The following is a 25224-nucleotide window of genomic DNA, read 5'->3' as shown; positions in this document are numbered from 1 at the left end:
CATTACAATATCGTAACATGGCTTAGATTTCTAAATAAACATTCACCTCGTCGCTAGATAGACCTACTCCTGAAAAACTTGTGCGCAAGGCTTTTTGCCCCTACGAGGCCACCGTCATTTACCCAACGGGAGGGGTGAGCGAGTGAGCCCTGCAATCTAGAATTTGACCACTGATGTCACTGTTTTCAACCCATTTTACACAGTGGCCCTTTAAACAAAAATGATTTGATATGAAACTTGATGCAACAACAAACAAAACAAAACACATAAGTACACACAAAAACCACAACAGCTACAAGTGGCTCTTCCCAGTCACAGCTGTCTGCTGCAGACGAGTGCGTTGCTTGCATCATCAGGAATTATTCCCAATGGAGACAGCAACATGCCTCCACTGGAGCAGTCAACGGCAAAATCAGAATTTAAGGTGTTGTATGTGTTATATTAAGTGTTAAATCACTATACATTCTGACAGCCATCACTGAGAGCTCAGTGTTTGGTCACTAACGCGGGTCTCTCAGTCTCGCCACTCAAAAAATTGTGGCGTTCTCTCTCCAGATTGAATCAAGCGGGAACGGGATGCCAGAAATGTAGAAAACACATGTATCAAGTCAATATAAATAACCCATTCACATTTTTAAGAAACCCAATCTGAAGCTTAAATTTGCTAATGCCAAACTTAGGAAAAGATCGAACAGACTAACATATTGATGAATGCCGAAATGCACGTAAATTTCCTTCTGCGAACAGTTAACACACAAATTCATTCTGCTCACGTTTCATTAATTAGACCCATTGAGTCTTTGTCATCAAGTTTCATGTCGAACTATTTTTATTTAACTTTTTGGATGGCTCTTACAACAGATGACACAGAGTTACTGGTACCCGTTACCTCCTCCCAGGCCTTTGATTTACCTGTCCTTGCCACATTACTAATAACAGTAGAAAATAAAATGTTTTTCCCAACCCCATTTCACATAAAAATAACTTCAATCTTAGCATTGGACAAGTACTTATTTTTCCTCTCTTTCTCTTTCTTTGTTTGCGTTATGTTCACAGGTTGACAGAGTGCACCTGTCCATGGTAATTATTACCTCCATATATGGTGGCCACTGGCTATTTATGGACAGGGATGTATGCTCATTGCTGACAAGTAGGAGCACACTGTCAGTTAAGGACTGATTGGCGTTCGTGATCATACAGATGTACCTACGATCAAATCCAAGTTTTCTGCAGCGTTCATGAATCTGAAGTAGGTGTTTAATGCCAAGGCTCTTTATGTGCAAGTATATTCAGATTTTCACTCACTCACAGATTTTCTAACATTTCATAAATAACACCTAGTGTGTTTATCCTTGGTGCCTAATTTCCTTCCTTGTAAAACATTTGCAGAGCGGATTTTGGAAGAATGGAAGAAGGACATCATTGGCATCCATGTTGGCATGTTAGAAGTTTTCTTCTCCCTTGCCTTTCCTAATGCATTGCTACATTTCTTGGCCAATTATCACCACTAACTATCAGTCACTGGGATAGTGTGAAACCCTTGACAGGACTATGTTGCATCACCTGCTTTCACAAGGTACCTTTAAGTTACCTTAAAATATTCAGACCCCTATTTCGCTTACATTTACTCAACCAAGGGTGGAGAATTACAAGGACTTAAAGATCACAGGCGTTTGATATTTTGGTATGCATTGTAGCCCTTTGCAGATCAAACCATAAGCGATAGACAAGGAGGGCGGGGTGTGTTTCAAATACAACTTCAGATCAGGATCAGGGCAAGGGGAGTTTGCAATTAGCATGGATTAAAGGGCAGATTATAGCGGGACTAATGAGAACATAAAGAGATTAGATGCCAGGAAAGAGTCGTGGAGACGTGGGATAGATAGACAGATATGGAGCACGGAGACAGAGAGAGAAAGGCCACTGAGACCAACTGATATGAGAATGCAAGGAAAGGTGTGCAAGGCAGATATGAGGGAGGAAGGGAGGGGGAAAAAGTAGCCTGGTAGAGCAAGAGATCCAGGAGTGCAGAGAAGGTGGAAAGACGTAATAGGAGGAGAGATAAAAAGAAAGAGGCCTCTGAAACCAAGAGATATGAGAGAGCAAGGAGAAGGTGGGGAGCGTGAAGTAGAGAGAGGCCTAAATATGTGGGAACCATAGAGACGGAGAAAATGGTGGTTGCGCCGGAAGGTAGGAGGGGTTCATGAGGTAAATTGATGGATAGGTGATCGGGGAGAGGGGAAAGATTGAGACAATACAAAGAGACAGGGGAGCTCGGCAAAGACTCAGAGACAGATTAAAAGGAGCAGAGGGGAGAATACACAGACACACATGCACTCGTATAGATAAACAAAAGCACAGAGACAAAGAAAGAGACTCACACATTCTCTGTCTTTCTATTTTTCTCATACAGAAACGCAGACTGCATTATCTGTAGCTCTCGGGGGAGATCCCGAGGCAAGGCCTCCCCACAGTCTCCCTACAAAAACAGAGATGTTAAGAGGATAGGAAGCTAACAAAGACCACTGGGTACAGAGCAGAGACACCAGGCACTCTGCACAACAAACAGAAATGCAAACAAACGATGACAACAAAGAACACAAACCAACGTCATCCTGACAAAGACAAATTGATCCACGACTTTGTGCAAAAATTCTCCAAGATGGGAGGGTACGCTTGTCTTTGTCCAGGCCCCTTGAGAGTAAATGGGCTTACACGTATTTGTTGTGTCTTATTCTTGCCCTTTCTAATTTGCTAAATTATACAGTAGCTGATCTTGTTAGGGGAGAGAAAAGAAGAGTATTGATTCATGTTCACCCTCCTTAGAGATCCGTGCAGAGAGCAAATAAACTGTTTATATTTTCATCCCCGTGCGAGCGTCGTGTTTCAGCTTCCTGTACAGATAGCAGTCACTCAGCAAGGTCAGTTCATTGTAGATGTAGAGCAATAATAATCACTCTTTTAGGTGTAATGACTCTGGTAAAGGTGATGTCTGAGACAGGTTTATGAGAAAACCAAATCTAAGGGTTATGAATGCCATTCTGGCATTTCAGCTCCAGCTGACCGCCTCTCTTAAAAGCCATCATTTCCCAGACTGGGGATATGAGCGACTGAGCATGTCGAGTGCCATTTTGGACCCACTGACCTTTCAGTTCACGGTCTGACTGGCAGGGGTGTGATCCCTTGATATGATCTAAGCATGGCCCGTGCGCTTGCATTGTGTTGAGTTGGGTACGTACTTGTAATGGATAATGCGAGTTATATGAACACAAGTACTGTGTGTGTGCTGCGGACCAGTCTGGGATAAACTGGAAGCAGCCACCAAGCCTTCCCTCCCCTCTCTGACTGAAGACGAGGCTGTTTCCAACAATACCTGGTGGCCCTGAAATGTCAGCCTTAACTCCGCACATACCCAAAAACTGATAACAGATTTGACCCAAAGCCAAAGACAGTGTTTTGACATTTTAAAAAAGCACAATAAAGTCATGGTCTAATCTGCTTCTATATCAGCCATCCATCATGATTTAGTACCAGCTGTAACCTGTCGGCGGGGATAGTGCCATGAAAAGCAGTTGTTTTTACAACTGACAATTCTGCGTATCCTGCCAGGATTGTTCCCCCAAAACTGGGTATTTTGAGCTAAAAAAAAAGAAGCAATATTTTACTAACAATAACCAAGTGTTTTTTGTGCCCAAACCTAACCACGCATAAACCACAGAGTTGCTGAAATGTAAAGTTTCAATTATAACATGCAGATATAACATAATCATAGTTTCAGAGACATATGATGCCAACATTTTTTCTGGTCATTGGGTTAGTTTGACGTATATCTGGTGCATATTTTACTTTATATTTACATATTTCTATTTCATACGCTTCACATCGAAACGACTGTAAAGAATCACAGTTTCCCCAAGTAGTATTAAGGCGTGGCCTACAGACACAAATACTCTATTCAGCTCAGACCTTGTATGAACCATAAAAAATATATATGGTTCAGTAGCCCTGCTGCGCAGTAAAAGGCCGCAGTTTTTCTGCCATTAAAGGGGAACTATGCCCTTTTTCAAAATTCTCTTCTTTTCTATTTGATTGCAGGTGGACCAGACCAGTAAAACCATTACCTAATATCCCCTAGGCTAAATAACAAACACCTCCAAATGTTTCCTTTTTAGTTTAAAGATGAATAAGTGCAATTTCAACAACACATCTCAGTTTTTTTTTCATTACAGGTGCATTTTTCCATACATATCCGCTCCTTCCACACCAAACTAAAGTGGAAGCTATTGAAAAAGCAGGTGAAGTCACCCCCTGCCTTACAAACCATTTACAAATCAAATGGTTTGGCAGTGTCTTAGCAAAAAGGATCCACCAAAATTGTTTTAAGATAGAAATCTAATCCAGATTCTTTTGACAATATTTCGCACAGTGTTTAATATCTTTAATATATGTCCAGAATAAGTACGCATTAGAGAGCTGTGGTCTGGTCAGGGTGGAAAAACCTCTGAGGCAGCATTACATATGAAGAAAGCTACTTACTGTTTAAACATGCTCCTGAAACCTGACACCTCTCAGCCTTCACAAGTGCATCACTATGAGGTGTGTAAAGTCATCCAGTGGGCCTGATTGGACCCTTTGGTCTGGCCCATGGGCCGTATGTTTGACACACCTGCTTTAAGACATTCATAAATATAAGTAAGCATGAACAACTCTCCCAAATCCAAAAACTAGAGTGCTAAAACTCAAATTTTAGATGTCACCAAGTGTAAAGTTTGGAGTCTGCTCCTTCAAATGGTGAAAGATAGATGGCACTGAGAGCATCTTGGAGAATGTTCCGAGTTAAGGGCACATTTTCTGTTTAAGAACTGGGAACACTACAGTAGAATAAAGCTCATTTGGATATTAAAAAGAGGATAAACATTCTTTGGGTCCACAACATGAGTCTTCAGAGCAGCTCCAGACTTTATACCTGATGACATCACAAGTTTGAGACTAACTTCTCTGGTTTCTGGCTTTGATAAAGTAGCTCATGTTCATAAGTATTGATTGAACTTTATTAGGCCATGGAAATAATTCCTGATTTCGGTGGTGTTCCACTTCAATATGAGTATTCTGGGTGTCATTTTGAATCTAACTGCCTGGCTAAAGCATCAATGGCTATGAAAGAAGGATGAAACTGACAGGTCTCTTATCACTATGAAGACAGCGATCATGCTCTTTCTCTCGTTCTATCTTTTTTCACTGCTGTCTTTCTTTTTTTGCTGTCATTCCTCTTATCTCACTGCCTCCCAATCTCTCTCCTGCTCCTCTTTTTCTCTCTCTTGTCCTTCTCTCTACAGCTCTATCTGTCTTTGCTTTGGGAGTGTGAGTCTCTGTGCAAAATACAGCAGACATGATGAAGATGTAGACATTAACCTCTCTGGATAAGAGGAGAGATAAATAGGTGAGTGTGTCTGTAGGTGTGATGCTGAAATAACAGATAGATAAAGCCATCACAATAAGCAGTGTTGTGTGGCTGTCCCCGAGGACAGTGGAAGAACACAACTCCAGGCCTTATCAATCCGTCATGTCTGTTTTCTCCTCTCCTGTGAACATTTAACATGTGTGTTGGGGGATTTGGCTGTGAGAGAGCAAGGAGATAAGGAAGGGATGTTAAGATTATAAAGATGATATGGACAAGAAAATTCAGCTTGGAGTGTTTTCATTTATTCATCCTTTGAGGTTTAATGGATAATTCTGGTTTATTTAAATGTGGGTCTTATTTACATCATTTAGGCTGCTGTGTCTGTCAGTGATTATAACATTTTACTTATCAAAGTAGTTGCCGAGACCTGGGAATAAGAATACTGTAACATCACTGCAATAAAGTTTGCCAGGACATAAAACTCAAGGAGTGAGACAAACAGATGATAAGCTAGAGTATTTAAACCACTTCATATAGAGGTAGAATCAGACAGTGTTCCCGCGGAATTACAATGTGTGGCGGTAGTTTTCCACAGAGAGGAATGATTCAGCAAGCTTTCTGTGTGTGTGTGTGTGTGTGTGTGTTGGTGGGGGGTCTCTGAATGCAGCACAGGCATTTATTTCCTCAGCAGCAGTTTGTTGAGTTTGAGTTGCAGGGTGGAGAATTCATCACTCAATCATTTTGTGGACAGATCGATCAGAGCTGTTCAGAGCCGATCAATGGATTACATTAGAGGAGCAGCTGCTGCAGAGGCGAGTAAAAGCAAACTTTTAGACCCAGCACTGGACTGGGGGGTGCGTGATTTCCATGGAAACACAGCTGGTTTCCTCTAAAGTCGGTTGAAAGAATGATGGACAAGACTTAAATAAGAACGCTGTTGTTCTGTCTCTTTAATAATCAATGCACTCTTAAGTTTCACTTTCACTGCTCCTGGCATTTTCCTGCTCCGTCTGTCCCCAGAGTAGCTCTGTGCTCTAAGAGTGTGGTGCTCTGAATTACAGAATGGTAGCTCCAAAAATAGAAAATGAATATGTGGCAGCAAATCCAAACATTATGGCAAGCTGCCACAAATAAATGAATGTGAATGAGAACCCCGAATACAGAAGATAATTTCTCAAGGCACAGGACATGTGTGTGCACAAAACTCCGGCAAGTGCAGAAGGTCAAAGTTGGTCTGGAACAGTGGTTTTCAAACTTTTTGTGCCCAAGGCAAACCAAAGGGCCAGCCAAAAATGTCAAGGTACATCTGTATTTATATCTGTGCACAATAGCTTCCATAACATGCGTTAGCACTCGTATCACAACAAAAGACAATAAAAATAGGAAAAAATAAGACAGGTCGTCTTTGCGCCATACAATAAAGTGATTAATTGTCCCACTCATGGCTTTCTCCTTTTAATTGTTATCATCCCTCACTCTGGGGGCCAATCAGGGACTCTGATGTGTCACACACCTGTAATTCCCACATGCAAAACGGCAACAAATAGGTTCCCTGTGAAGGTTTTTTTTTAATTCAATTAAATTAAATTACATTTTTTAGCTAGATGCCTCTTCATTAGGAAATGGCCGCACATAACATACTGATACAGTCAATAAGAGACTCATATTGCAATAATAATTTGTTTCAAAATAAGCACAGCACACCTGGATTGGCATCACGGCACCCCAGTGTGCTGCAACACACCATTTGAGAATCACTGGTCTAGAAACTGTGATCAACAGTTTGCACAATTATTTTACAATTCTCCTTTTTCTTTTCTTTCAAATAATGCTGGCTACAGTCGGTTTAAAACCTGTATGATCAATAGCAGGTTGTGCTTGATGCCCCATCTGACTTGTTTTTAGCAATGTCAATCATCTTGGTGAGTGCAACATTATTCTGTCCACAATGATGATCAAAACTTAGTGAATGTGACTGAAGTTGTAATTAACTGGAATTATCTGTTATTGTGGTGCAAGAGAGCAGTGCTACAGTCCCCAGGACAAGACCTACATCTGACTCTTTCACTGCTTTCAGAGCCGCGGCAGTAGCAGTAGCGGCAGTAGCTCAGTCCATAGGGACTTGGGTTGGGAACCAGAGGGTCGCCCGTTCGAGTCCCCGTCCGGACCAAAATATGGAGCGTGGACTGGTGGCTGGAGAGGTGCCAGTTCACCTCCTGGGCACTGCCGAGGTGCCCTTGAGCAAGGCACCGAACCCCCCAACCACTCAGGGCACCTGACCAAAGGGCAGCCCCCTCACTCTGACATCTCTCCACTTTGTGCATGTATAGGTCCTGTTTGTGCATGTGTGTGTCTTTCAGACCTGTGTGTAATTGACAAGCAAGAGTGAAAAACATTGAATTTCCCCTCAGGGGATTAATAAAGTAAATAAACTTAAACTGAATAAACTTAAACTTTCATTTTACAAAAGTCTGTTTTTCACCAGTTAATCCCTTGCTCCATCATTAACAGTTTTTATTCTTCTGCCCCATGATGACTCCTCCAGTATTTCATCAAATTCAACCCAGAAAAGCCTCTTCTGTCTTCTTTCTGCCCGATGTAATGTTGCTTTAAACTACACACACACAGCTACCGCTCTTAAGAAGAATCTTACTCTAGTGGGACTTCTGATAATTACTGTGCACCTGCTTTTTAAAGCCAGGAATTAAGTACACCCAAACACACACACTCCTTCTCAGACATGCACTCTCACACACATACAAACATGCTGCCGAGCCTCATCTTGGCAGTGCCCTCTCTCTGCGGCTCTCCATATGAACTCTCTGCCAGTATGATTCCATCTCTCCTATCTCCATCCATCCATGCTGTCGTTCTCTCATCTCCCCCTCCACCCTCTTCCTCACTCTCCACTCCTCAGTTGTTTGTTTTGGCAGAGCTTGAACTGAATCACACAGGAGACTTTAACTGGCACAATACATAGCTCCCATTCCACCTGATGCCCTGCTGTTACTCCTACACCACTTCTCTCCTCTGCTCTCTCCTCTCTGTCTTCTTCCATTACTCATCCTGAAAAATAGGTTATGAAAAGGATCAAGTTGGAATTTTTCTACGTAAACAGTCTTATTCTACTCGCTCCCCACCTGTCTAAAAAGCTTAGAAGAGTGAAGACTCAAATCGGGTGTGTTATGACATGGCAGGGTCAGTGAGAGGCCAAGCAGAAAGTGAGGGAATGAGAGTTTGAGCTTTTGGGACATTAACTCACTGTTTCACACTGAATGCCTCTGTTTACTTGGTGCCCTTTGGCTCACACACAAGACAGGCTGACTGTTGTCATTTCAGTGTGACTCGTGAGTGGATGTGCCACATCACAAGTCTGACCACACCAATGTGCCCACGTTAAAACTCAATTCTCAGTGTGACAGTCTGTTATTTATTTATCTGTTTATGTATTTATGCCATTTTGTATTTATAGAGTTTGTGCCAGCTGGAGTGACACACAAGAGCGTAAAGGCCTAGTCCACACATACATGGGTGTTTTTTGAAAATGTTTTTTTGTTCTAAAAAAATCCTGTTCATACCAGCAATGTTTTAAAGAAATCCCTGCCCAAATGAAAACATCCAAAAACACAACTGAGGCGCTGTCAAGAGCATGCCAAATCAACAGGCAGCAATGTAACCTTAACCCTAAAGACAAGCAAAGATAAAGACGCAGGCCAGTCAGACGATGAAAAAAAAAAATCCTGTAGACACGTCCATACAGAAAACAGTGTTTCCGAACATCTTCATCCCAAAAAAAAGTTTTCACAAAAGTTCAATTTTCAGTGACCTAAAACACAATTTGCATTTGGACGAAAGGCTAAAATGCATAGAAAAAGCTACCTTGTAGAAAGTACTTGAATACACAATATAGCATCTGTTGGTGTTGATGCTGGAACGTTTTCACTGATGATGGGGGATTGCTTTGATCACATAGCAATCGGTTTGTCCTAAAGATGTCGGTGGAGATTCTCAGTCATCCAGGTCATGGTAATCTTAAATGCTATGTCATAGGCAACTGGACTTGCTTGAGATTCTTGAAGACGTTATGCCTCTCATCCATGACTCTTCTTCAGTTCTAATGGACTGGTGCGGAGTTGCAGCCAGAGCCATTTTTTCAAGGACAGCAATGTTCACATCCTGGCCAGAGAAGACAGATGGTTCGAAAGAGGAGTGAAAGAGGCCATCTACGTCAAAGTAGTGGCCTACAACATCACTTATCATCCACCTACAATGTAGTCTTGTAGTTATACAACACCTAAGCCGCATTTTCCCCAAACACTTTAAGAATAGTGCTCTTAGGACCAGTACAAAACCCATATGGGCATGTACCTAAACCACTAGAACTATTAATTGTTTCCACCGCAGACAGTAGTAGGCAGGGTTGTTACCTGATAGCTGTATAACTGCTCCATCCAGCTCTTGCTGTATTTCCTCTTCAGGGGCAATGCAGAGGAACGTCTGCATCTTGCAGACTGCAAAACTGGAAGCCAACATTTCCAGAACCAAAAAGAATAGGCTGGAGTGATTAGAGTTAGAGTATTGATGGGATATTAAAAATAGAGCATTGGTGCATTAAGTCCTTGTTGAGCAAGAGTGACGATTCTCTCTTGACCAACCAATGGACTGTTAAGTTTCTAGCTCTGCCTTTTATTATCAGATCAGTGTGCTAGATACCTTAACATTGGGGTGATGAAAAAACAACGAAATAGAACAGTTATAGTTATATTGGTACCATCCACAACTTTTGATGATGGACATACAAAAATAAGTTTTCCTTTATTTCTGTCTCAGAGAAGTGTGGTACAGAACAGCAGACACAGTGACTGAATGGGAGACAGCCCCAGCTGTGGCTGAGTCTCTGGAGATCAAGCTCTTCGGCAAGTGGAGCACTGACGATGTCCAGATCAATGACATCTCCCTGCAGGATTACATTCCTGTGAAAGAGAAGTACGCCAAGTACCTGCCACACTCTGGAGGATGTTACGCCAGTGCCCCATCGTGGCGCGTCTTACCAACTCCATGATGATGCATGACCACAGCAACGGCAAGAAGATGATGACCGTGCGCATCGTCAAGCAGGCCTTTAAGATCAACCACCTGCTGACAGGAGAGAATCCCCTCCAGGTCTTGGTGAACGCCATCATGAACAGCAGACCCCGTGAGGACCCCTCCCGTGTTGGTCATGCTGGTGCCATCAGGAGGCAGGCTGTTGACTCGTCGCCTCTCAGCAGAGTCAACCAGGCCATCTGGCTGCTGTGCACAGGAGCAAGAGAGTCTGCTTTCAGGAGCATCAAGATCATTGCCGAGTGCCTGGCTGATGAGCTGATCAGTGCAGCTAAGGGATCATCAAACTCTTACGCCATCAACAAGAAGGACGAGTTGGAGAGAGTTGCCAAGTCCAGCCATTAAACATCTTTGCTTTCTAACAAAAAATAAGCATTCTAATGTTTAATGAACTGGACTGAACTGAGCCAGACTGCTTGGTGGAAATGAGGCTCTATAGGCAACATAACTTGCCTTTCACTTTGAAAAGTAGCTGCAGACCGTCTTCAAGGACGATGGCATGACACTCACTAATTAGGCTGTGGGGCAAGATGATGGCGTTTCAAGTGGCTGGGGCTTAGCTTAGTTGGCTGTGGTTGGGGACCTCACTGACCTATCTGTGAAGGTCTTAATTTCAAACTTGGTTCTCACTTGTATAGAAGTACCCCAACACACACACACTCAAACGCACATATGTGTCCACACAAAGGAAGAGGATTGTGAGGTCTCTTGAGCAGGCAGTGTTAATCCTATTGACAATGGCTTGTCTGAACAGCGGCCTGAAGAGAGATGAGGCTAATTCTCTTTATGAGGACAATAAAACCCACAGGTCACCAAGGCCAAACACACACACGCACACAAAATATATATATATATATAAGCACACACAGACACACCTGCAGCTTCCACCTGGAGTTTAGCTCCAGTTCGGATTATAAAAAAGTGTAATAATACAATACAGTATATCACACCTCTCAATGCAATTGTGCTGCATCAAAAGTCAGCTTCAATCCCCTCCTGTAAAGAATGTGGCTCAGGAGATTTCATTGTCTCAGAAAGAATTTGACAAAGCGATATTGACAATGCAGCTTATTTTCCTTGAATAAAGAGGGAAATGTAATATTGTTTCATTATCCCCTGCTGTTGTTGTGATGTATTTCCAGGCACCAAAATATTTACACCTATCTCTCTACCTATTTACTGTCTCCTGCCAGAATACGTTATCCAAGGCAAAGAAAACAATATTACATTTCTTATTGAAAAGCAGTGATCTTTCACCTTTTAACCACTCATTAAAACACACACACATGCACGCTCACAGGCACACAAAGAGGTGTTTGTGTGTCAACAGATGTGCTCAGAGGAGCCTACGTTCACGGAGACACATATATAAACACTGATTCGCACATAACAATGCAAAAGATAAATGTAAATGCAGCGCTGAGTCTGTGTTTTAGCAGATCTCTAAAATCACAGGTGTGATCTATGACTAAGTGTGCCTGCCTGTCTCAAAGGCATTTACCATCCAGCTGTGTAAAACATGTTGAGCAAATGAATTACATTCACCATGCAGCTGCTTGCTGTCAATATAAATCACATTAATGCGACAAAAGCCTCAAACAGTGAATGATTTAACAATTAATCACTTACAATGGGAAGGAGTTTGGACAGTTTAGTAACACAACTTAATTGCCTCCACAAAAGTTTGTGTTTTCCGGAAGGGAAACCGTGAACATGTTGTATTCAGCTCGAAACCAGTGGGGACATGACTGTTCTTTTTCTTGGAAGGAACTTATATATTTTGTGTGTTTTTGTGTTTGCTTCCCAGATGGGACCCCCTACACTTGGTGGGTAGGTCGGGGCAGCGAGAAGCACTTCTACTGGGGAGGCTCAGGGCCCGGCATCCAGAAATGTGCCTGTGGCATCGACAGGAACTGCACTGACCCCAAGTATGACTGCAACTGTGATGCCGACCATAAACAATGGTAAGTCAGACTGTCACGTAAAAGTTCAGCAGGAGCACAAACAATTTGTATCGTATTGATTAACTTCTCTACAGTTTCGGTTATGCATTGACTTTAATTAAAGTCTGCAGAAACAGCTGCCAGTGAAAAGTTCTCGGTCACACCCGGTCCACCCACTGCAGCGGAGCATAGCGGGTCATGCGGGGACGTTCATACAGCCGAGTCAGCACATCTGTTATTTGCATCATTCTGCTGTGTATTCTGCTTAATGCTCCTTTAAGCACCCAGCTGTATCCATCCCACTTCAGTTTCACAGATTTGCCCTATCACTAACGCTACAGTGCGTCTGGGTTATCAGAGGCTCTATGGCACATACACTGTCTAAGAGCCAAAGCCGTTTACCAAAATAGTGTTAGGTTCCTCAAACACAATGCTTAGTCTTTATCCTCAAAGGCTTTTCTCTCGTAACATATTGTTCGAAACTGTTGTTATTTTACTTCTTATCCAAGTATGCTTTTATAGTACACAATGTGACAGTGTTTTTATTTGTCAACACTGTACCTTAATACTACATCTAATTAGCTCTACCTTGCAATACAAGAGCAGCACTACTTCTTTATCTCTATTTCTCTTTCATGGTTCATATGCTGGTTGGAAAGCAGACTTTTTGTCTGGGATATGTAGCTTTAGCTTCTGTCTTTTAGCACAATGTCATAGGCATCAAGTGCATTTTTAAGTCAGCCTGAGACTGATGTGTCTCAAGTCGGATGCTTCCATTGCAATGTGTACTTACTTGCGTAGTGTGAGTATTTCAACAGAGTAGTGTTTTCTCAAATCAAACATGGCTGTTGTGCATTTAGAAATTACGATAGCAGTGGAAAATTGCAACCGGACGGAGCGTAACTGCCAACATTTGACCACGATTGTCACCCACCAAAATATCCATCGGCTTGTTTGCTGGTTCACCAGAGCAATCGCAAACACCACTGCTTCCTCGACCACCATTTTGTCATGTTTGGTGGTCCCTCCTCTTCTGCTACGTAGCCAAGATGATGACACCTTGAGGGTGAGAAATGTCCAGCGTTCCGCACTCAACTTTGTGATTGTTAGTGTAGTGCTGTCCCGTAATAGTTGACCAAATGTTAGTCGACTTAATCAGCAATATTTCGTTGGTCGCTTAGTCACAGAAGAAAACCCACAAGAAACGTGAAACTCTATTCGAAGCTGCTCCTTGTCAAAAAACATCTAATTCTATATGACTGGACCATGTGGGAATTTAATTTGAAAGGACAGACACAGGAAGTGGCCACGCTCAGCAGTCAGACAAAAGTCATGGACCTGCAGTTATTCCACAGGCTAGTTAATAACATGTCGGGCAGGAAATCCAAAGTGTGGGATCATTTTGAGAAGGTGAAGGACGAACCCAAGGTGATATGTAAACTCATCTTCATTGGTCGACTACAAACATGACGTATCATCTGAAACATGGAAGTAGCTACATGCCCATTAGCCCACAGCGTCATTAAGAGGTGGCTCGCTCAGTGTGTGACGTGCACTTGTAGATAAAATATAGGCCTATATTAATGAAGGTTCATTAGCACGGTTTTGTATTTCTCTGTAATGCAGCACAGTGTTAACAATGGTACTGACACTATTCTTTCTCACACCTTCAACTCAAACCATTGTGTTGCCCCGCCCAAAATATATCATTTAATAATTACATTAATATCGTAAACATGTGGGTGACTCGTCGACCAATGGCCCTAAATGACGACTGTTGGTCAGCTAGGAAAATTCTTAGTCAGGGCCTAGTTATGAGTACACCATCCAAGTATTCATAGTGCACTGCATTCAGCCATAATTGTTAATGTGAATGCACTTATGCACTCAAAATTGCAAGTGTAAGTACGGAAGAAGGCAAATTGAGACACAGCATGAGAGTAGATTAAATCTGTTGAAGACAGTTTTAATTTCAGTGAAATCTACAGTCATCAACTAGAAATCAGAGGCTGCTTTTGTCTATATGCCACATTTAGTGCAAAGTGCACACATGCAGTGCTCAAGTGCAAAACTTGATATGCATAGCAACAGTGATCAAGTGGGATGGGGCTTAGTGAACGGTCAATTACTGTAATTACAATCAATAATGCGTGGACATTTCAACAAAGACACTTATGCTTTTTAATTACCTGAATTAAATGTTTGAAGTAACGATTCTCACCACTGGGATCTGCCCAGTATTACCAGCACCACTTACTATCAGCCACCAAGCAGCTCCAGTGGAACAGTTAGGAGTTAAATGCCTTGTTCAAAGGTTCTTCAGGGATCCAAGAGTGTTTGTTCTTCAGCCCACCCACAGATTGTCTCAGCTGGTCACAGGAGCTGCTTAAACTTTGATTTTAACAGTATCAAATGTTTTTTGAAGCACCGTGCCTCAGATGTGCAACTGTTTAAAAAATAATCTCACTTTAAAGTGAAAATTTAAAGGTCAGCATATTAAGTGCTTATTACAATACTCTTCATAAATACATGTTCTGTTACAGAGACTTTAATTTTGGTTGACATTTACATATAAAAATATCTCACAGTTTTGCCATAACCCCCACAAATAACATACTGCCTGAAAGAGCGCAGCTGATATGGCAACAGTGATTGTGTTGCTGTATCAACTCAACTTCAAAGTGAAATATGTCATGGATTTTCTTTGATGGGACAATTTCACTGTGGTGAGAGTACGTAAAATCGCCCGCACTGCTAATGCTAAGGTTTGCATTAATCTGTCAGCTCAGAGCCTGCCTCAGCCGGACAGTCTGATGAGGTGTCTAACTTCAAAGTGACTGAATGATGAATGCCATCATCAGTGATGCGTTTATTTAAGAGGCATGTTTGCCTCCAGAACCAACAGTTTGTGTTTCAAAGCTCCTTTAGCCAGCTGATGGATATTCTCATTAAACCAATTGCGTCCCTGTCTGTGGGTGTGTGTGTGCGTGCATGTGTGTACATACTGTATGTCTGTCTGTGAGTAATTACTGAGTGTTAGCAAGAAGGAGAGATTTCATTTACTTTCATGTCTCCCTCTTCATCTCTAAAACTGATGAGATTACAAATAAGTCTTACTCTGTCTGGTTCTCTCCATTAATAATGTATGCATTAATGTCTCATTGTTTGGCTGAGTGCGTTTATGAAATATTACCCATATAACTCTATTTCCACTCATTACCCATATTTTTGGCAGTACATAGGAACACACACACTCACATATGTATGCACACACACATACATGGGTACACAAAGCGTATACAAAGCCATAATGTAGAGCTTACTGTTTTATTTCTTGATGGCAGTGAATAACGAACAGTTAAAATTAAACAGTTCTGTTAAGAATTTATAACATTTCACACTCAAACTCATTCCCACTTCAAAGCCTGTGATGTAGATATTTGTTTAAAGTATTATTATGGCACTGTCAGTCAACTAGTGAATGTAAAAGCAGGAAAAAGTAATCAATAGTTTTACATATGTATAATTTGTTTTGATTAATTTCATTCCTCTGATTGTTCAATTTTGTTGATTCACTCTCCCTATCAACTATAGATTGCTTTAATATCAGCCCATCCATACATCCATCAATGGACTGCAACAAGTTATTTATTTATTATTTATTGATTTTATATTCCATCCTTTGGCCATTTTTGTTATGTAATGCTGAGTTTATGAAACATGCATACTGACCTATGTGCTTTTTTTCTAAACAAACCAATCACGTCTTGTCTTTTGACAACTGACAAGTGGCTCAACCTCACACACCTCATTCCTCTCCCCGCATCACTGCGCCACTAACAGCTGTTAGCGCCGCTAACAGTGGCTAACAGCAGCACTGGCCTGTGATTGCATTACCTTTCTCCTTCAGCAGCTCTTTCCACCTGGAAAAGGCTACCCGATGTTGACCCTCGTTTTTTGAATTCGCTGATCACGTTGCCTTCTTGATTCCCTTTTGCGCTTTCTTGGCGCCGAGGATTCCGTCTCCCGTGATGCTGCATATGCATGATCCTGCATTATGCTCAAAGAGCGGGACTTTGTTATGCTGCAGTAGAGCCGGGGTAGTAGTGAAGCACCTCTTGCTCCTCAGTCACGCAGCTCTGGCCTGGCTCTCAACCAAAATGCCGAAGGCGGGGCTGTAAGTCCCTTGCTGGCAGAGGTATTCTCAAGATGCCGAAACGTTTTGGAACCTCCCAGACGACTTACCCGCACAATGTACAAACAAATCCGAAATTTTCCCTTTACGAGAATAGGTCAGATTATTGGTGGAGGTAATTATACACCAATGATGACATATTTATGAATGCAGACATCTATTTTTGCCAATAAACAACTAAAAATGTTTCACAATGTCCCTTTAATGTTTATGCTTACATTGTGTGCAATTACTTTATTCATTTATTTATTTTACGAGCAAATAATTTTAACTTTAATTTATGTTCACGGCATATGTTGGCACTGCTTGTGTGTGTGTGCACTGTGTGTGTGTGTGTGTGTGTGTTTAGAGTATGAATGAATGATATTTTATCCCCTCCTTTATTAGTATTTTATTACTTTTAAACAAGTTCCATTTTATTCTGTGTTTAATTCCGTTGCATTCATTTACAGTGACAACAAAAGGAATTGAATTATCATTATTTTATTTTATTATTAATATGTTTACTGAGTTTTTTAATCCACACAATAGTCACAATAGCTTTAAAGTATTTATATAACACTAATATTAAGAGAAAATGGACAAATGTAGAATATTCATATAAAGAAATAATAGCAAGCGACATGAAGTAAATGAAATATAATTTTGTACAGTTGTAAACCCACATGCATATGGGCAAAGTGATTATGTGTCATATTGCAATTATGTCTGTAACCACCTCCATATTTCTTCCTTATTACTTTAGACGTACCACTGCTCATGTCAGTTTATATCCACACGTAGTTCCAAACATATTTACAGACACCGCCAGTCAAAACACTAATTACATTTAGTTATACTTCTTAAATGTACTGCATCTAACGGCATATAGGCATACTTTTGTAACATAATTATATACATACAGCTGTCATGTTTTCCTGCTGTAACACTGTTTCTCTGTCTCCCGTACAAGGAGACGTATTTCATTTTCAGCATTAGCCTTTCCTCCTTCATGTCATAATGACCTTTCTTTGTCTGCTGTAAATGCTGCACATAAACACACTACAAGTATTCCCTCAAAGCCAAGGAATTACACTCGGAGGTTATGAATAGTGTCGCCATATAATCACAAATGTGCGAAGTACAAAAAGGTTTCCAAACAGCAAAGGATGCAGAAATTTCAGATTTAATTACACAGCAAGGTGAGGATCTTCTGTCTGAGTGTTTCTTTCATCTCGTCTTACAGGAGAGAAGATTCTGGTCTCTTGGTGTATAAAGAACACCTGCCAGTCAGCCAGGTTGCCGTGGGTGACACCAACAGACCGGGGTCTGAGGCCAGGCTCACTGTCGGACCACTCCGTTGCCAAGGAGATAGTAAGTGTGTCATGGATACATATGTGTGCTGTGGAGCTGTAGCTGTTGATGCTTCGGTATTTTGATTAATCTGCAGCATGGCAAAACCGTTTCACAATCCAGTGATGAGTAGATCGGAGCAGAGGTGGTACACATAATACACATATGATAATTTCATGTAAGTAATTAAGCACCTCCTTAATCACTTCTGTGCCTTACTCTTCTCGCTTTGTCTTCCGCCATCTGGTTGCCTTTTCACTGTCCATTAGGTGTAATTGCTCTTTTTGTACGATTCTCTACACTTACAGTCACAGACTCCACCTCCCTACACTCATATTTTAAGTGTAATTCATTTGCCAAGACTGAGATAAAACAGAAGCTCTTTTGGCCGTGATAATAGTGTAGTGAAAATCTGATATCGTGTCAGCCAAAGCTTGGACCAACAAATGTAATTGTGAAGATGATTATATCGATAAAAAACAGGAATCCCGTGAGCGATGAGGGGTTTGAAATGTAATTAATTGATGATTGATTCAGGGACATGCAAGAAGTAACTTCATCACAGGAGGGGTCTCGACAGAGGACGCCAAGATGTGCTCAGATTCAAAGAGAGTGAAAAGGTCAGTAATGTAGCCAGGAGCTAAATCACACTGTGCTTTAGAATTATCAGCGAGATCTTAAAAATAACTTCAAAGCTAACAGGGTGCCTTCACAGAAAAGTGAAGACTGGTTTGAGCGTTCTGGATTAGCTGCAGGTGTTAAAGGGACCTTTGAGTGAGGCAGGAGGGCTGCAGTTACAATGGCCTAATTGAGAGGAAATACTGAAAATGCCTTAATGACTTTCTCCAAGTCCGCAGCTGAGAGGAGCGGTTTCACTTTCAAAATGATTCTCGGCTGGTTGTCAAGGCACGACTGCATGACCTTTGTGGACGGCTCATCAGAGGTTGAATCAAGAGATTCCTCCACCTCCAGTCTCTTTAATTCGTCTCTTTTTCAGATTCCCCCTGTTGACAATGTGCGAGGCTTTTGAACAGTCGGGGGGAGCAAAAGGACATTTCTTTTATTTGATGTTAAGTTGTGGAAAACTCCTGGACATTGAACTTGAGCAGACTTTTGTAATAGCTGGGTTCATGGCTTTTGATAATTTTACTCTGTGGAAGACTTTATAGAGAAAATGAGATAGAACAAAGGTCACTAGGCTGTAGAGTATAGTTAAAGTTAAAGGTTGTCTTACCTATTAAGATATGGATTGCTCTATGATGTCTGTTGAACCATGGTAGTGTCGTGTCTGAAATGCCAACACATTTTTAAAGCAGGTCAAGTAGCACTGCATGGGCAATGGAACAGGCAGATCTAAAATAAATAGGATCACATTCTCCTGTATTTTTTTACCAAAGCAGGGCCCTTGTGACCCTCAGAAGAGCTGTCTCGTATGCAGGGAACCAGGCTAAGGGGCCTGTTTTGTGCCAGATTTCAAGAGCGCGACAGCAGGTTGCGTCTGAGGTTGCCAAGCAACCTCAACAAGCACAGTACCATAGCCCATTTACCTGAAATCCTGAGTGCAGAGCTGATCTTCTTCCAGGCACTGTTTATAAGTGTGTGGGCATTTTGTCCGTGAGACAGATGTAAAGCTCTGGGTAGCCCTGCTTTAAAATGATCTCCATATTTATCACAGACTGATATTTACAAAAGAAGGGAAGGATATCTGTCAGCTGTGATTGGTTGTCCCTGGTCACATGACATGCGGTGCACGCTGCTGTGTTCCAAAGATGAACTCAGTTTATCTCAGAAATGGGCGCTCGTGAAAACATGCGCGAAGCAACGGCATTGCTCTGGCGTTGGAGCGTGCCTGATGCACGTCTTCATTGAAAACAATGCATTGGAGAGTGTGAAAAACGCAGCATATGTACGGCCCCTAAAGCCAGACTGGAAGGTTTCGCTAATTCAGTTTAGACTGAATGAATTAGCTGTGAAAAAACTGCATTCTCAGTAACCCATGACAACGCAGCCTGTTTTCATTTCCAACTTGTAAAATACTGCCGCTTTATCAGTGATGTTGGTGTCAGACACCGACGCAAAAAGGTAGTATGATACCCCACCGGGCAGCATCACTTTGTAACTCCGCTGGCAACAATGAAATGGAAAGTCCCTTTATATCCCTATATAATCGCAAGTAGGGGAGGTGGATGTGTCCAACAAACCCTGGACTTTCACCCAGGAGCCTGTCGTATTCTCTTCCTGTATGAATGTTGAGCCAAACCATGATGTTTTTGTCTAAATGTAACCAAAGACTTTTGTTGCACAAGGAAATAATCTTAAAAACAAGGTGTTTTACCTACTTTATAAATGGACTTTGAAAAGACTGTATGCATAACAAGCGTAAATTGACATGCCCTCCCAGAACGTCAACAGCAGATGCAGGAGGGTACCTACGTATCATATTTAGATGCAAAGTCCACTGACAAGGCAGCAATAGTCGAGGAGTTGGAATGAGAACGTGTTGGATAGCATGTGTAGGCGCACCAGTCAGGAACACTGTTAGACACTGACGTCCCAATTCACAAAGAATGGATTGCGGCCTCTGACAGCACCGTGATTTGTGCATCACTTGAAACTGCTTTGACTCACAAAAGACATTGCGCTAATTATACTGTGACACAAACACGCCCATAAAGTGAGTGCAATTTGCTCTTTGTCACATCTGATTACAGTTAACCATGTGGCATAGTATAAAGTTGCCTTTGTGACAAGAAGAACAGTGGGCAGAACAATTGCAAAGAAAAAAGAAAGTAAAATATTCAGACCGCGAGCTACAGGTCCTGACCCACGAGGTGCAGAGGCATTCTTCAAAACTTCAGGCGACGATTTTAAACATGACAGAAAGAAACCATATTTGGGATTTAGTATCCCAGTCTGTCAGTGCGTGTCTGAATACTTACACTGGAAGTGTGTGTGTCTTGTAGCATTGATCTTTGTGAACTGGACTATTTTTGCTGTGAGGCTCATTTCCATAGAAAGGGGCCAATTATACTCCAAATGAATACAACCTAATTTAAATATGTGCAAATGGCACAGTAATATAGAGATGCCATTTGCTTGGCAGTGTAGTTAGGGGTGCATTCACCCTTTGTGGGTGCTTTAAGAATTTCTTTCTCTTTTATTTGTGCAGGTTTAGTGGTTGCAAATGCAGCGCAATCCTTTTGTGAATTTACCCATGAAACGTTTGCCTTATGACCTCATGTGCATAGTAGGTACTGGGCTTTCTGTTGGTTCCAAATGATAGATCCTCTACTCTGAAAGTCAGCAACATGTTTAGCATGCTGGCCAATGCTCTGCTCCCTACGTAAAATAAGTGACTCCTTACTGTCTCTACACTCTGCTTTAATGCTTTAATCTACTTTCTTAATGCATTTTCTGAGTGTAAACTACTCATAAAAAAATTAAAAAAACAGGTCAGTGCCAGCTGTCTCCATCACTATTGATATATTCAGGTAATAGCTGGAAACTGAAAGCATTGTGTAAGCCTGGTGAGCTAAGTGCTATACATCTAAGAATGATAGCGGGCTGCATTTATATACTTGAATACTATATGAACTGGCTATTACAGGTGGCAGGTGCATGGTGTGCAATTTACTACAGCTACAGAGAGAGGTAAGCATAGAAAATGTTTATATTATGTACACGTTACAAAAATTCTCACTTCAAGCAATGATATGCACAAAGTTATTAATGATAGGTGATTATCTCTGTCTTTGTAAACTGTGCCATTCACTGGAAAGCCTCTGACTGCAGTCAGGGGTACATGGTGCACTATGTTCCACCTGTCATACCTGCACATTTCAACAATATGGAGTCTGTCAGTCGGTCAGTCAGGAACATCCAGTTGTTTTCTGGACCAGTCTCTTTTTAACACTTTACACAGAAACACATCCCACCCTGCTGTAAGAGGGCACAGCTTTTGCCACAGTTGCTCCACACTTGATAGCACTCAGAATAATACATTTCGCACACGTCTACGCATGGGCAAACCCACCCACTATATTTTTTAACAGTTAACAGAAACTGTATTGTGAGGTGGTGGCCTTAACAAGTGAACAAAATGATTACTTAACCGATGAACAGAATTGCTAAAAAAGGAAAGAATTCTTTGGTCTTAATTAACTTCACTCTCCTCATGTGGAAGAACATCTTGCCTCTGTCTTCGTCCCTAATGCCAGTGGAAATGAAACACTGTTGGTATGTCTTAGCCTGTACAATACATTCAGACATTGTTAGCAAAACTTTTGGAAAGTAACAAACCTCTTTTGATGATTAGAATTTGCTGCTGATGGTTTGAATGGGGTCTTAATTAAAAACTATCGTCAGAGAGAACAAGAGAAAACACTTCATGCATAGCGGAGTACAATTGGGCACATTGTTATTCTGGGGTTGCACTTGAGTGTGAAAATAACACATCGCTCATACTCACATTGTGCCGATCATTCAGAGAAAACGTTTTATCTTGACTTGTCTTTCCGCTGTGAAAAATTACCATGTGTGTATGTGTGTGGGTTTTGTGCACTTCTGCATACGTGTGTCTTTGTGTCTGTCAGCACAAGCATATGTGGTTATGTATGTGTGCATGGCCAGATAAAGGTATCTGAACTCTGTTCAGAGGCGTTCCGTCTAAACACTCCTCTCATCCTTTCATTCCCTTCTATCTAGTCCTTGTAGTTTTGGTTGTTTCTCAGGTACACATCAGATATCAGATACTGCAGAAGCACACACACAAACAACACACCCTGAGAGGCTGTTTAATCCTTGCTGTTTCTCTTCCTGTCTATTCTTCTAATCAGTGTTGGCACACTGCTCTCTGTGGGACAGAGGGTCAACTGGAAGACACACACAGATTCTCGCTCTGTCATATTGACCACCTTTCTTTCCTTCTAACTCGTGAGCCTGTGCTGTTTCACTTTGTCCTGAACCTACCTGCAGTGTGTCAGTCCTGCAGCGTGTACTGTGTCTCTGTCAGGTCGGCATGATTCATTGCTTCACATTCCTGATGCATCTGTTATACCTGGCTAAATGAGACATTTCTCATTCTGAATCCGAGTGGGCTTTCACACAAACTCGTAAAAGTCAAATGGATAACGGAGGCTTTATCCTAATGATGTAAAGCCACACAACCATAAGGAATAGCTCCCATTACAAGGGGATATTCACGAAAAAACACATGCCAGTTTGTAATGCACACGAAAACCATTGTTTTTTATGTGAGCCTGCACAACAGGAGCATCAGTAAGCCAGCTTGAAGATGGCGCTGGCTGACGCTGGTCGGCATTTCACTGTCCTACTTCACCACGCACTTCAACTCCCCAGAAAAGCAGCAATTTTTTAGCTCCCTGGATCAGCACACCAACAATAATTGACACTTGTCGAATGATGCAATGATACACAGCCAGCATGTGTTCCTCTTAAGCCTTTTTGCAGTCCCAATCCAATCTATTAGGGGACTTCCTGGAGGCCACCAGGAGCCAAGAAGCTGCTTTGTTAGATAGATATATGAGACTTTCTGTCATTCCTCACTGTGACAAAACAGAACACAACTACAGTCAAACAATGCAATAATGACTACATTTACATGCACATTAATCTTCCACTATTATTCCAAATATGACACCATTGTTAATTTGATACAGGTCATGTAAACAGCATTTTCCATTTGGATTTTCTGAATTTCTAAAATGCATTTTCCAATTAAGACATGTGGGATATGCTGTTATAACTCTGGTTTTAGAGGCATTTTTGTACATGTATACAGCACATTCAGTCACTCATTCATTTTCTGTAACCGCTAATCCTGTTGGGGGTTGCGAGGCGACTGGTTCCTATCCCCAGCCAGGTACACCCTGCAGAGGTCACCAGACTATCTCAGGGCTGACACACAGAGACAGACAACCATTCACACTCACATTCACACCTACGGACAATTTAGAGAATTTAGAGTCACCAGTTAACCTGCATGTCTTTGGACTGTGGGAGGAAGCCGGAGTACCCTGAGAAAACTCACAGTGACACAGGGAGAACATGCAAACTCCACACAGAAGGGCTCCCCCGCCCTGAGGTTCGAACCAGGAACCCTCTTGCTGTGAGGTGACGATGCTAACCACTGCAAACCATGCAGAACATGTATCTCAATTGGGCTTTTTACTGCAGTTTGCGATACACTGCCTCTTGCCTTTTTAAGGGTCTGCTCTATGCGTTGTCATGGATGCGCTGTACACAGAGCAGCTCGCCAACAGTTTGCAACGCTTCAGTAGAGATGCATGCCCAAGGGAAAAGCCCACTTTCTGGTCAGAAGAAGAAACACACCTACTTTAAACGTTATAAAAGACTTGGATACCAACAGGTTTTTGGAAATGGAGATGTGCAAATATCATAACGCTGACCTTCTCAAGAAGATGGCCGAACGAACGAAAGAGTGAGGCTGAGTTTGCCCAATTGAACATGTCCGCTATTGGTGGAAAACTGAAGTGTCACCAGCGGCTCCAATCATTCCACTTTCCCATATTTTGATGTGATAACGACACGTTAGGACACGTTTATCAAAGTATGCACGGCTGCATATAAACGAGACTATTAGTAGAACACTCATTTCCATTAGCCATGTAAACAGCTTTGTATGAATGATGTCTTTTTCAGAATGAGGGTAAAAAAAAAGACTATTTAGTGCATGTTAACATCGTCAGTGTATTATGTTTTCATTTTAACAAGTGAACCAAAGTACAGCTGTGAAGGCAGCCTCAATCTTATTCAGACTCCCAGTATGTATTACCCATTGTGAAGATTCAGAACACAACTGTATGAATTCCTCCATCACGTGGCTTTGTCTTTTGTAAATGCCTCTGCCTCCCTCATCCTCTCTCTTTATTTTTTCTACCTCCTAAGACGAAATAGATTAAAACAGCATAGAGAGGAAATAATGCTGGTGTCTGCTGTGTGATGTAACAAAGTACCAGAGAGGTTTTGGGGAAAGTAATATCGTGTGGAGAGAAAAAGCAAACATGGATTTAATCTTTGGTGCATGGCGGCATGATCATTACGATAATAATGCTTCATATATTATCTATTGACTGCTCATTTTTCATACTAAAGGGAATAATAGAGTGGAGCTATACAATCTCAGTGGACTGTGTGTGTGTGTGTGTGTGTGTGTGTGTGTGTGTGTGTGTGTGTGTGTGTGTGTGTGTGTGTGTGTGTGTGTGCTCTGT

General features: G+C 41.7%; 1 protein-coding gene and 1 pseudogene across 1 annotated transcript in view; both read left to right on the top strand.

Annotated features, from left to right (window-relative positions):
• LOC126398130 (40S ribosomal protein S5-like) overlaps window positions 1–10849 on the top strand; it is a 33812-nt pseudogene extending 22963 nt beyond the window's left edge.
• The window catches only part of cntnap2a (contactin associated protein 2a), a 454430-nt gene that overhangs the window by 357647 nt on the left and 71559 nt on the right, over window positions 1–25224 (top strand). Inside the window, exons 16-17 of the mRNA XM_050057256.1 lie at window positions 12312–12468; window positions 17868–17995. Coding sequence (XP_049913213.1) covers window positions 12312–12468; window positions 17868–17995 — 285 coding nt within the window. The remainder of the gene's footprint in view (window positions 1–12311; window positions 12469–17867; window positions 17996–25224) is intronic.

Source organism: Epinephelus moara, chromosome 11 (assembly GCF_006386435.1).
Source record: "Epinephelus moara isolate mb chromosome 11, YSFRI_EMoa_1.0, whole genome shotgun sequence".
Lineage (NCBI taxonomy): Eukaryota > Metazoa > Chordata > Actinopteri > Perciformes > Serranidae > Epinephelus > Epinephelus moara.
The sequence above is the reverse complement of the archived record's forward strand: the minus strand, read 5'-3'. Positions and strand labels throughout refer to the sequence as shown.